Below are 13,422 nucleotides of genomic sequence, written 5' to 3' on the forward strand. Positions count from 1 at the left end.
GTAAATAAGAGGAGCAGGACTGGGAAACTCACTGCATTTTACACAGGTCACTGGACGATTCAGCCAAAATGCAGCCAGATAAGTTCATGCAGGATAGGCCAAGAATTCTCAACCTTTTTCTTTCTGAGCACCTGCCAACATGCACCTGCATGTCCAATCTCTGCAACAACTGATTTTCTGTATATCCAGTAGACTAAAAGATAGGGCTGGCATTAGGGGTAGCAAGCAGGGCAACTGCCTGTGGCCCCACACCACAGAGGGCCTCACAAAGCTAAGGCTTTGGCTTCAGCACCATGCAGCTTGGGCTTTGGCTTTCTGATCCGAGTCCCAGTGAGTCTAACATCGGCCCTGCTCTCTGGTTTATTTTGGCAGACCATCTGAAACCTGCTTGTGGCCCCCCAGCAGGCCCCGGACCTCTGGTTGAGAACCACTGGGATTGGCTATTAGCCAAGATGGCCAGGGACACAACCCCATGCTCTGAGTGTTTTAAACCTCTTACTGCAAGAAGCTGGGACTGGACAACAGGGGATGGATCACTCAGTTGCCCAGTTCTGTTCATTCCCTCTGAAGCATCTGGCACCAGCCACTCTTGGAAGACAGTACACTGGGCTAGATGAACCATTGGTATGATCCAATCTGGCCCTTCTTATGCATATTAACATATTGTCTATTATCAATCTTGCGGCGAGTACCAGCATGTATGTGAGGAAAAGTATTTCTAAATTAGACACACACATAGAAGTCCTTCACGTGGAGATGGATCTATCATTCTTAACCCAAGGAGCTCCAGTCACCTTTTCAAAAAAGCCTACCAGAGAAATGTTTCCTCTTTTTCCTGAAATATGAATGTCCTGACAAACACTGAGGAGCAGGACTTGATAACATTGAATCTAGAATCAGTGACAGATTTACAGTTGTAGAAGGTCTCTGCAGGGCTAAATAAAGAATTTATATCATTGCTATAGAAAGATTTCCATTTTGCCAGTGGGAACCAGCATTTGATTTGAGCCGTGGAAGATCCTAAAATGTCAGATGTTAAATATTACATTATTTTTGAAAAAGCTCTTTTAGATAATATTAAACCTTTCTAACATTTATTCAATATAATTTCTCCCTCTTAAAAAGCTGGCACAGTGGGACTCATGATAACTATGGGAGCCTGGCTTTACAGGCAGAGAGAGATTATAAAACAGTACCAATAAACATTTTAAAACTTTGTAAAACTTTTTTTCTGTAACATATATGGCATATGCACAATTCACAACGGCTGTTGTGTGATATAAAATATTTATTGGTTCTCATCTAGGATGATCTGCATAATTTGCCTGTAGTTTTGCCATTCTCAACTCATGTTCATGTAACATTTACAGCACACGGCCATTACCAATAAGTAGATACAGAACATGAACACAAACAGCTAACACATGAAGGAGTGCAGTGGACAAAAGGTTTTATCAGCATGAGTTTGGGATGACTTGCATAATTTGAGTGGCAAAGCCATCAGTAGCTGCTCCAATGCTGCTAAAACTAGGACTCGTAATTCACTGCTGGTGCCACTCTACCATCAGCAACAGTGGAAGTTCTAGGGTACAAGATCGCAAGCGTTTTGGTCACTGTATCATATAATCTTCCAGAGTACGCCTTCCTAAGTGTCTGTTTTAGACATTTTATCTTGTTCAGATCCACTGTATTTATACAGTGCATGTGTGTATATATCTATATCTATATGTGGGCTTTGAGAAAGAAAATGCAGAAAGGAGCAAGAGACTGAAGCTGGCCCAGCAGCTGCAAAAAGCAGTTCAAATACATAGTGTTGAACTGGGATGAGGGGTTAAAATGAGGCCTAGCTGGGACCACCTCTTCCCCCTAATACCTCCCAGACCCAGACCCATGCAGAGTACAACCCCATCCCCTCACAAAGACTCAAAGTCTTCCCTCTCCTTCCCAGCCATGTGACCTTTGAGAGAAAAACTGCAGGGAAGAGTCAGCATGAGACATAAGTCAGCCCAGGAGCTGCAGAGAGCAGTTCAAGCAGGAGCCAAGGACACGGCAGTTTTCACTCTGAACATTCCTTCCCCTGTGCTGATTGGCTGTTCCTCCAAGTGACCTCCCAAGGTCACTCTTCCCGTCTAGCTAATATGCTTAAGATAACCCAACTGAAAGGATTTAAATAACAAAATCACAAAACTAACATTACATTTACCACCGCTGCATTGTTCACTCTGTTTGCGCATTCTATCCCTTTCCCCTACCTTGTGTCTGTCTTGTCTATTTAGACTGTAAGCTCTTCAGGTTAGGGATTGTCTCTTATTCTACATTTGTACAGTGAATTTACATTTGCACAATGGGGCCCTGTTTTCCACTGTCCCCTACGCACTACCATAATAAACATGATAAATAAAATAATGCATGCATGTATATATATCACACATACAAAGTTTTAGCGCTGGTGAAAGGTAGTGGAAGGATGAATGCAGGGTGTTAAAGGGGATGAATCCTCAGGGTACTGGCTTAGACATGGCAGATTCTACCCCAACTTACAAACTCTCTCTTTAAGTAACCATGCCATAAGTCTCAAATTACCTGTGGAGTTGTAGGTTCCAGGTCCTTAATCAGGTTATAAGCCTCCTGCACATCATCTGAAATACCAGAAGTTACATGCATGACAAACCACAGTGAATTGTATTCAGACAGACCACTCATCCTGTACAAGATTCTTTTACCCAGCCATAGATAGATAAAGCATTTGAAGGGGAGGAGTAAGGGGACTATAAATCTGTGTAAATTTATACCTTGCAAGTGGTGGCTTTCTTGAGTCTGTATAACAAACATGGTTTGAGAAATAGCTTCTTTACTACTACATTTTCCCTAGTACAGAGATCACTTGGCCCCTTGTTCATAGTCCAGTGGATGACTTCTCAATAGTACAAGGTCAAGATAATAAATCCCTCAAACTCCTGACTCCCCTGACATGTTTATTTCTCTCTCAGGGCAAGACTGGGTTAGATGCTTCTGAATACAGACTTTACAGTTTCATTATTAATATCACAACATTTGGCAAATTAGTGCATCTGATCCTAATTGTCTGATGTAAAAAGCACTGTTAGTGCAGAAGTTAAAGAATTTAACTTACACAAAAAAGTTCTATACTAAAAAAAAAAGAACATTCTAGAAAAAAGGATCCAGTCTTAAAATATTGTAACTCCATCCCCTTCGCTTGTACATATTAGCCCAGGATTCTTCTGTCACACAATTACCCTGCAAAGTTAATTCACACTAATAACCAGGAAACTGTAAATTACCAGGTGTTGATAATTATTAAGCAAATAAATTTGTTTTGTTTTTTTAAACTAAGGTACTATAGAACAACATATTTTGTTCATGTATTTTGACAAGTACAGTTTAACTTAAATGATACTCATTGTATAATATTTATACATCATTTTACATCTTCAAAACACTATAAAATAAATCAAACCTCACGTACTCATGAGGTACGTAGGTATATACAAGGCCAACAATTTTTTTAAATACTTTGTTCTTAAATACCAAGTATTACTGGTTCACTAGTACATGCATTTTAGTACAATTTGTAAAAGTAATGAAGTCTTAATATGAGATCTTCCTGCAGATCTCTGGTATTAAATCTTTGATGAGAAATCAGTTGAAATTGCCATTTTTGTGAGAATTAAAGGGCTTGTGGATTAGCAAAATGATATTAATGAGGTTCTTCTGTACAGTATGTACCATAAGTAAGCTATATCTATTTATGGCAATAGGAAAAGAGCACATCTATGTACTAAAATTTGTCACAGCTCAAGTAATGAAGCTGAGTACCAATTGGATGTGCAGATACAGCGAAAGTCTAGGATGCAATTGAGTAGCAAGCAGAAAACTCATTGAGATAAGTCCTCTGACAAAGGGATTCAATTTCAATAACCTTATTGGCATGGCCTAAATATGTTGCTAAAAATCGGCACATCAAGCTTCAGAATTAATATAATTAAGCTACAGAAGGTCCAGAAAGCTTTCTCTTTTAATACTTTTATAGCCTCTCAAACGCCTTGATGCACTTATTGGTATGTAAAGTTTAGGGTGTGGTTTATTTCTGCTCCTTAGGTAAGAAGTCCAAAGTTTTTCTGATTATTTTGAGTTTTGTGGGGTTATCACAGTTTTATTTCTTTCATCTAAAAAGAACCAACTTGACCAAGGCTAAGGCACCTGTAGCACTTCAGTGAAGACATTTACTACAGCAACAGGATGGGTTCTCCATCCCTGTAGTTAATTCACCTCCCCAAGAGGTTGTAGCTAGGTTGATGGAAGAATTCTTCCATCAACTAGCACTCCCTACACTTGAGTTAGGTAGGCTTAACTACATTGCTATGGGGGGGTTGATTTTTTACACCCCTGAGAGACAGCTATGTGGATATAACTTTTCATTGTAGACCAGCCCGAACTCTAGACAACTAGACGACAAAGTGGCAAAGGTCACAAGCTGAAGCAGTCAACATTACTGCAACCTCCTTTGAAATGCAATAAAACAGAATGCGTAGGACTAAACCATAAACACAAAGGAGATAACATCTACTGCTTTTAAGTACACTGCTCTAAATAACTGTCATGCAGAGGTGATGAAATACCATGAATAAGGAAGTCAATGAGTGGAAAAGTGATTAACATATCCCATTACACAGGTTCTTGCAGTTAACACCAAATCATCAATCAATCCATTTCTGAATGGAGAAATACAGTGGTGATGAGCATGAGGGGAGAGGGAGGCATTGTAACCAATAAAAAATACAAAAGGAACCCAAAGCAAAGACAGAAATGACTTGGAAACACAAGAAACTCTTGCTGCCCCAGGGAATCTACCTACATTTTTCAACAGTTGGCAAATGTGTGTGGAATGGATTGTCTTGTTTGCAGACTGCAGCCTTGTTTCTGGTCCCCCCGCCCCACTTTTTTTTTTTTTTTTACAGCCTATCTGTGCCAAATTTACAGAAATAATTTTCATTGCCTGGGTGGCAATCCTGTGTACATTTTTAGCATTTTAGCAGGCTTAAGGGGAAGTGTTTCACTAGTGTAAAAAAAAAAAAGTCTCTGATCTTCTGCGGAAGTTAATTTGTTCAACCCTTTGCAAATGGTCTTCCTTCAGAAATCAAGAAAGTATGTAAGACATTGGCTTATTTACCATAGGACCACAGATGAAACAGCGCAAAGAATGCTGTGGCCCATTTGAAGAAGGCTAGTTGTGAGATGATGAACAGATGTCACAGAAAAGGAAAAGTTTCTAATCCCTGCATGTAAGAGAGAGCCAGAGGGAGATTTCATTACCTTGCCGGAGATAGTAGATCACCAGGTTCAATCTGGCTTCAGGAATAACATCAACCAGGGGTGGCAGAACCTGCAGAGCCCCTTCCCCTCCTCGGAATACAACCTGCAGAAAAGAAAGCACCCATCTTGTTAGTCCTATAGAGTGTTCCAGCCTATGGTCTCAGAATCACCCTTGAAATTTCCACAGTAATGACATGTTATAGTCAACGGATTCAACATCAGCTGGACCCCTCGTTTATTAATAACTATAAACATCTCACATTTTATAGTGTCTTTATCCTGAGAAATCTCTAAGCACTTTACAAAAATACTTAACCCATCTGTAAATGATAACTATTCCTGGAGCAGAACACATCAGCTATACAACAGCTCAAAGCAACAACACAACTGTGTCGAACAAGTTGGGTAGACTACGAACTGAACTGAAACTGCAAGAGGAATATAGATGGAAAATTACAATTTGCTTTAATTATAATTATACCAAAATATTAGAGCTAATAATCCTAGACATGTGAAAAGTGTCACGTGATCTTTAAATGACAAAAATAGTCAAGTCTTCAGTTTCACATAACAATTCCCTCCTCCAACAACATCATATGGGACATTGGTTCAGGTGTGACTTGGGAAGGAAGCTTACCACCTGCTGAATCATTGGTAAAAGGATCAAAACATAATTCCACCACTGACATCAGAAAACAGCTTTAACTCTTGAATGCGTAATATGTTAGAAAAAAATTATGGATAAGCTTGTTGCAATTTGGTTTGTGGTTCAGTCAACGTGCCATTTGGATAGGGTTGCCAATTTTAGTTGGACATATTCCTGGAGGTTTCATCACATGACATAATATTTAATTAAAGCTTAATCTTTAATTCCTGGCGACTCCAGGACAATACTGGAGGGATCTACAACCTATCCTGAAGGATGATCCCTCACTCTCACAGATCTTGGGAGGCAGGCCAGTTCTCGCTTACAGACAGCCCCCAACCTGAAGCAAATACTCACCAGCAACCACACACCAAACAACAAAAACACAAACACAGAAACCTATCCTTCCAACAAAGCCCGTTGCCAACTGTGTCCACATATCTATTCAAGGGACACTATTATAGGACCTAATCACATCAGCCATACTATCAGAGGCTGGTTCACCTGCACATCTATCAATGTGATATATGCCATCATGTGCCAGCAATGCCCCTCTGCCATGTACATTGGCCAAACCAGACAGTCTCTACGCAAAAGAATAAATGGACACAAATCAGACGTCAAGAATTATAACATTCAAAAACCAGTCAGAGAACACTTCAACCTCCCTGTACATTCAATTACAGACCTAAAAGTCTCAATTATTCAACTTCAAAAACAGACTCCAACAAGAAACTGCAGAACTGGAATTAATTTGCAAACTGGACACCATTAGATCAGGCTTGAATAAAGACTGTGAGTGGACGAGTCATTACACTAACTAAAAACTATTTCCCCATGCTAATTTTCCCCCTACTGTTACTCAAACCTTCTTGTCAACTGTTTGAAATGGGCCATCCTAATTATCACTACAAAAGTTCTTTTTTTCTCCTGCTGATAACAGCCCACCTTAATTGATGAGTCTCCTTACAGTTGGTATGGCTACCCGCATTTTTTCATGTTCTCTCTCTCTCTGTATATATATATTTTCCTACTGTATTTTCCACTGCATGCATCAGATGAATTGGGCTGTAAATCACAATGCAGCTACTGAACAAAAAGAAGAGGGCCCCAAATCTAGCAAGGGGCGTGCTTTGGTGGCTCCTATGATGGGAGAGGACAAAAGGACAGGCCCTGAGAAATTTCCAGCTCCAACTAGACTTTCAGGGTACTATTGAGTATTATGGAATTTGGCCCATAATTTGGAGCCATAATCTGCTGGGATTTGGCATGAGATTTGGAGTCATGATAAGAGTCATATGCTCAGAGCCACACTTCCCGTTTGCTGGTCTCTAGCAGTCAAATAGGAACAGAGCACACAGAACACACGGATCATAAACAGCAGTCTGGCAATGACCAATATCTGCTTGATTATGCAAGGCATGTGGCTGGGAGTCTGCAGGGCTGGGACCAAGAGCCAGTGAGGCAACAGGATAGGCTAACAGACCCATTTAGCCACTTAGTATGGGGGGACGTGTGTTGCCTATCTCAGGCTAGGAGGCAACCAAAAACATCAGGAAGGAGAGAGAAAAGAACAAGAGACCAGGAAGGGAACTACGTCCTAAGTGGCCAAAAATAGGGCACCTCATGGAGATGATGCAGTCCTTTTCAGATCAGATTGGAGCCCTGGAAAATAACAGTCATTCACAGAGTGAGTTCACAAACAGTTGGGGCCCACTAGAAGAGCAGGGGATATGCTCCAGTCGTATGGCCCCCTCAGTGGGTGACCATATTGTCTCAGACAGGCAGTTCTGGTGGGAGCAGTGGGCTAGGCTCCAGGCGGTTTAACAATTAGGCCTGCAGGGGACCATATGGGGGACATGAATGGGAGGTTATAGAACACACCATATGTCTGCAGGCATAGCGGAGCCCCAAATGCCCAGGCCCACCCCCAGCTACTGGCCCTCCAGCTGCCAGCTCCTCAGACAGTAGCCTTACAGATTCTGGCATCACAACCACTGGTCACACAGCTCATGGCACTACAGTCTCGGGGGCCCCCCACCCCCTCAGCTCATGGCACTACAGTCTCGGGGGCCCCCTCGCCTTTACAGCAGCAGTCCAACAGGTCTATTAATGTGGGTTTGAATGTGGCTTGTAGGCAGCTGCTTCTCATCAGCTGGGGACCCATTTTCTCCAGTTAACACGCGAGAAAATATGGTGGGTGGCGTATATGGACATATATTTCCTGCTGTTCAGGGAACCTATATTAGGTGGAGAGAAGAGAAAGAGAGATAGGATAAAGCAGGGGTCGGCAACCTATAGCATGCGTGCCAAAGATGGCACGCGAGCTGATTTTTAATGGCACGCTCCTGCCTGCTGTGTCCCAGCCGCCAGCCCCGCTCAGCCCACTGTCAAACCCAGGCCGGCAGTGGGCTGAGCAGGGCCAGCGGCCGGGATCCCAGCTGGTAGCAGTGTGCCATTAAAAATCCTGCCCACCCCAGCCCTCGCGGGGTCAGGGTGAAGAAGCTTGGTCTGCCGGCTTCTGCTGCAGGGCAGGCAAGCTCCTCTCCCGCCCCCAGCCTCTTCACCCAGTGTGCTGGGTTCCTGCCCCTCCTCCTCTCCCTCCCTGCTACCAATCAGCTGATGGCCCTTGCGCAGGAGGGGGAGAAGCAGAGCCACAGCACTCTTGCTGCTCTGGGGAGGAGGTGGAGAAGAGGTGGGGACGGAGCCTTAGGGAAGCGGGGTGGAATCAGGGCATATCCCCTCCAGCCCCCTGCCATGAGCCACTCTGGGCAGGGGGTTGGGAGCACCCCCAACCCCCTGCCCTGACCCCTGCACTTCCCTCACACAGCCCCCAGCCCTCTGCCCTGACCCCTGCATCCCCCCCACACACCCTAGCCTCCTGTCCTGACCCCTGCATCCCCCCACGACCCCAGCCGACTCCTGCACCCCCACACATACCCAGCCCCCCCACACCCTATGCACACCTTACTCTTGCACCCCCCCACATTCCCACCACCACCCTGAGCACCAAACAGGAGCTCCTGCAACCCCCTACACATTCCTATCTGCACCCTCGCACCAAATGGGAGCTCCCAGGTAAGCACTCCACACCTAAACCTCCTGGCCCAACCCTAAGCCCCCTCCCTCATTCTAGCTCCTGGCCAGACCCTACACCCCAACCCCCAGCCTGCTCCTTCACTCCCAGCCATGTGCTCAGTGCACTCCCTCCCTCAGCTCAGTGCAGAGAGAGGAAGAGAATGGGCTAGAACCAGGGAGAAGGTAGGTATGTACCCACTCTATGTGGGCAGGGGCAGGATTCCAGACTGGCAGCGGGCTGAACAGGGCCGACAGCTGGGACCCTGGCTGCCATTCAGCCCACTGCCAGTCTGGGGTTCCGACTGCTGACCCCTTGCCAGCTGGGGTCCTGGCCACAGGCCCCATTTAGCCTGCTGCTGGCCTAGGTGAACAGAACCCCAGGCTGGCAGCGGACTGAGCGAGCCCGCGGCATAAGATCAGCATTTTAATTTAATTTTAAATGAAGCTTCTTAAACATTTTGAAAACCTTGTTTACTTTACATATGACAATAGTTTAAAGAAAAGGAGTACTTGTTTTGTTAGTCTCTAAGGTGCCACAAGTACTCCTTTTCTTTTTGCGAATACAGACTAACACGGCTGCTACTCTGAAACCTGACAATAGTTTAGTTATATAATATATAGACTTATAGAGACAGACCTTCTAAAAAACGTTAAAATGTATTACTGCCACGCGAAACCTTAAATTAAAGTGAATAAATGAAGACTTGGCACACCACTTCTAAAAGGTTGCCGACCCCTGGGATAAAGCATCCAAGATACATAGGAATTGGGACAACTGGCTTGTGACCTACATTACCTATACAGGGGTGACAGGACAGCTATACGCAGCAATATATGGGCCCATGCTGATATATTTGGACATTATACATAGGGCATATAACACATTTTCAAGCACCTCATTGGTCTTGTATGATGAGCACTTTAGAATGAGGGTAAACCTGAACCCCTCTCTGTGCTGAGATAAAATTGATCAGGAACTATGGTTGGAGTGCACGGTTCAGGGGCACCTGTGAACAGAACCCCACACCACTTAGGTCTACGTGGAAAAGGTGGTGTGTGAAGGGAGCAATGGAGCTGGTCTCAAGACACTACACGCCTAACCAGCTGAGGTTTTCATGCCGAGACTACAATGAGACAGGGAAGCGTTGTCATGCATACTGTAGGTTTTGGCATGAACGTGGGCATTGTGGAGGTGGGCACGTCTTCAGGCTACCCACATTTTAAGCGCATCTTCCCCAGAGGACATGGGCAGCAGCTCAAGACTGCATGGAGTGAAGGCCAACATGGCTGAAAAAGGCAACATCTCCAATTAACTTGGGTGTTTTAGCCTCCCCTTTTTAAGGGATTATTACCCCAAGAAGGAGGAGTCCATATATTTGTGGGAAGGTTTTGTTCAGGATTTCAGGGTTCTGTATGAAAGGGAGAGGGGGCACATCATGGCAAATAACCTCAGATCTGTTAAAGGCATGGAGGGCAAAGCCAGGGACAAGATTCAAAAGGAGGTTCATTTTGGCAGGGTTGGGGGTCCTTTCCAGCAAATGCCATTGCATAATCTCCATATCTCCCCTTTGGGCCTTGTCCCAAAGAAAGCGCCTGGTGAGTATCGCCTCACTCATCCGCTCTCATATCCAAGAGGAGAATCGGTGAATGATGTGACCAACTCCAGGCTGTGTACAGTTCACTATGCATCAGTTGATGCGGCAGCACACATGGTATGCTCATGTGGCCCTGCTGCCTTGCTTGCAAAGAGTAACATAAAGTCAGCCTTCTGCATCCTTCCAGTTCACTCAGTGGACTGTGCCCTCTTGGGCTTTTCCTTCAATGGTCAATTTTACGTGGACAAAGCAATGCCTGGGCTGTGCTATACTGCTATTTTATGTGCGGCCTTTGAAAAACGCAGTACCTAAGAACATAAGAACAGCCATACTGCATCAGACCAATGGCCCATCTACCACAGTATCCTATCTTCCAACAAGAAAAGGAGTACTTGTGGCACCTTAGAGACTAACAAATTTATTTGAGCATAAGCTTTCGTGAGCTACAGCTCACTTCATCAGATGCAGCTCATGAAAGCTTATGCTCAAATAAATGTGTTAGTCTCTAAGGTGCCACAAGTACTCCTTTTCTTTTTGCGAATACAGACTAACACGGCTGCTACTCTGAAACCTGTCTTCCAACAGTGGCCAATGCCAGGTGCTTCAGAGGGAATGAACAGAACAGAAAATCATCAAGTGATCCATCCCCTATTGCCCATTCCCAGCTTCTGGCAACAGAGGCTAGGGACACTTCAGAGCATGATTTTGCATCCCTGCTCATCCTGGCTAAGAGCCATTGATGGACCTATCCTCCATGAACTGATATAATTCTTTTTTGAACCCAGTTATACTTTTGGCCTTCACAACATCCCCTGACAACAAATTCCACAGGTTGATTGTGTGTTATATGAAGAAGTACTTCCTCTTGTTTTACATCTGTTGCCTATTAATTTCATTGGGTGACCCCTGGTTCATGTGTTATGTGAAGGGGTAAATAACAGTTCCCCATTCATTTTCTCCACACCATGCATGATTTTATAGACCTCTATAAAATCTCTCCTTAATTGACTAATTTCTAAGATGAACACTACCAGTCTTTTTAATCTTTCCTCATATGGAAGCTGTTCCATACCCCAATAATTTTTGTTGTCCTTCTCTGTACTTTTTCCAATTCTAATATATCTCTTTTTAGATGGGGTGACCAGAACTTCATGAACTGTTAAAAGTGTGGGCGTACCATGGATTTATATAGTGGCATTATGATATCTGCTGTCTTATTATCTATCCCTTTCCTAATGATTCCTAACGTTCTGTTAGTTTTTTTGCTACCACTACAATGTTTTCAAAAACTATCCACAGTGATTTCAAGATCTCTTTCTTGAATGGTAACAACTAATTCCAACCCCACCATTTTGTATGTATAGCTGGGATTATGTTTTCCAGTATGCATTACTTTGCATTTATCAACAATGAATTCATCTGCCATTTTGTTGCCCAGTTACCCAGTTTTGTGAGATCTAATTGTAACTTTTCACAGTGTGCTTCGGATTTAACTGCTTTTGAATAATTTTGCATCATCTGCAAATTTTGCCACCTCACAGTTTACCCCTTTTTCCAAATCATTTATGAATATTGTGACGGGGCAAGGCCAGATGGCTATAGAAAAGTAGTGGGAGATAGATATATTAGCTCCAGGCTAAACAAATCCCTGGTACCAGGATAAGTGAAATGGAAGCTGCTCCAGGTCAATTAAGACATCTGGGGCCAATTTCTGAACTTTCCAGAAGGCAGGGAGAAGGCTAGGTTGATTGGGACACCTGAAGCCAATCAGGGGCTGGCTGAAACTAGTTAAAAGCCTCCCAGTTAGTCAGGTTGGTGTGCATGTCAGGAGCTGAGGGAGGAAGTTGTGTTGTTGGAGAGACTGAGTAGTACACACCATATCAGGCACAAAGAAGGAGGCCCTGAGATAAGGGTGAAGTGGAGCTTGAGTAAGTGAGGGCTGCTATGGGGGAAGTAGCCCAGGGAATTGTACATGTCCTGTTTCTAAAAGGTCAGCTACCATAGCTGATACTATTAGGGTCCCTGGGCCGGAGCCCAGAGTAGAGGGTGGGCCTGGGCTCCTGCCCCCTGATTAATCACTGAGCCTGGGAGACAACAGAGACTATGCAAGGAAGGATAACTTCTCCTCACCTCCCTTGCTGGCTTATGATGAAAATGGCTCAGTAGACTGTGAGCTTTGTCTCTAGAGAGAGAAGGGTTACGTGGAGAGTCACAGTGAGCCTCTGAGGCTAGCGAAATCTGCCAGGAAACGTGGGACCCACAGAGGCAAGGACAGAGCTTTGTCACAATATGTTGAACAGCTCTGGTCCCAGTACAGGACTTTGAGGGACCCCACTATTTACTTCTCTCCACTGTGAAAACTGAGCATTTATTCCTACCCTTTGTTTCCTGTCTTTTAACCAGTTCCTGATCCACGAAAGGACCTTCCCTCTTATCCCATGGCTGCTTATTTTGCTTATGAGCCTTTGGTGAGGGACCTTGTTAAAGGCTTTCTGAAAGTCTAAGTACAGTATATCAACTAGATCACCCTTGACCACATGTTTGTTGACCCCATCAAAGAATTCTAATAGCTTGGTGAGGCGTGATTTCCCATTGGAAAAGCCATGTTGACTCTTCCCTAACAAATTGTAGTCATCTATGTGTCTGATAATTCTGTTCTTTACTACCGTTTCAACCAATTTGCCTGGTACTGAAGTTAAGCTTACTGGCCTGCAATTGCCAGGATCGTCTCTGAAGCCTTTTTTAAAAATTGGCATTACATTAGCTATT

General features: G+C 44.0%; 1 protein-coding gene across 3 annotated transcripts in view; it reads right to left on the reverse strand.

Annotated features, from left to right (window-relative positions):
* The window catches only part of TTC26 (tetratricopeptide repeat domain 26), an 89,725-nt gene that overhangs the window by 35,713 nt on the left and 40,590 nt on the right, over positions 1 to 13,422 (reverse strand). For all 3 annotated transcript variants that reach the window (XM_038417694.2, XM_043502555.1, XM_043502551.1), the window contains 2 exons: positions 5,335 to 5,437; positions 2,584 to 2,639 (listed from right to left, as the gene is read on the reverse strand). In XM_038417694.2, the coding sequence (XP_038273622.1) occupies positions 2,584 to 2,639; positions 5,335 to 5,437 (159 nt within the window). The remainder of the gene's footprint in view (positions 1 to 2,583; positions 2,640 to 5,334; positions 5,438 to 13,422) is intronic.

The sequence above is a fragment of the Dermochelys coriacea genome, chromosome 1, assembly GCF_009764565.3.
Source record: "Dermochelys coriacea isolate rDerCor1 chromosome 1, rDerCor1.pri.v4, whole genome shotgun sequence".
Taxonomy (NCBI): domain Eukaryota; kingdom Metazoa; phylum Chordata; order Testudines; family Dermochelyidae; genus Dermochelys; species Dermochelys coriacea.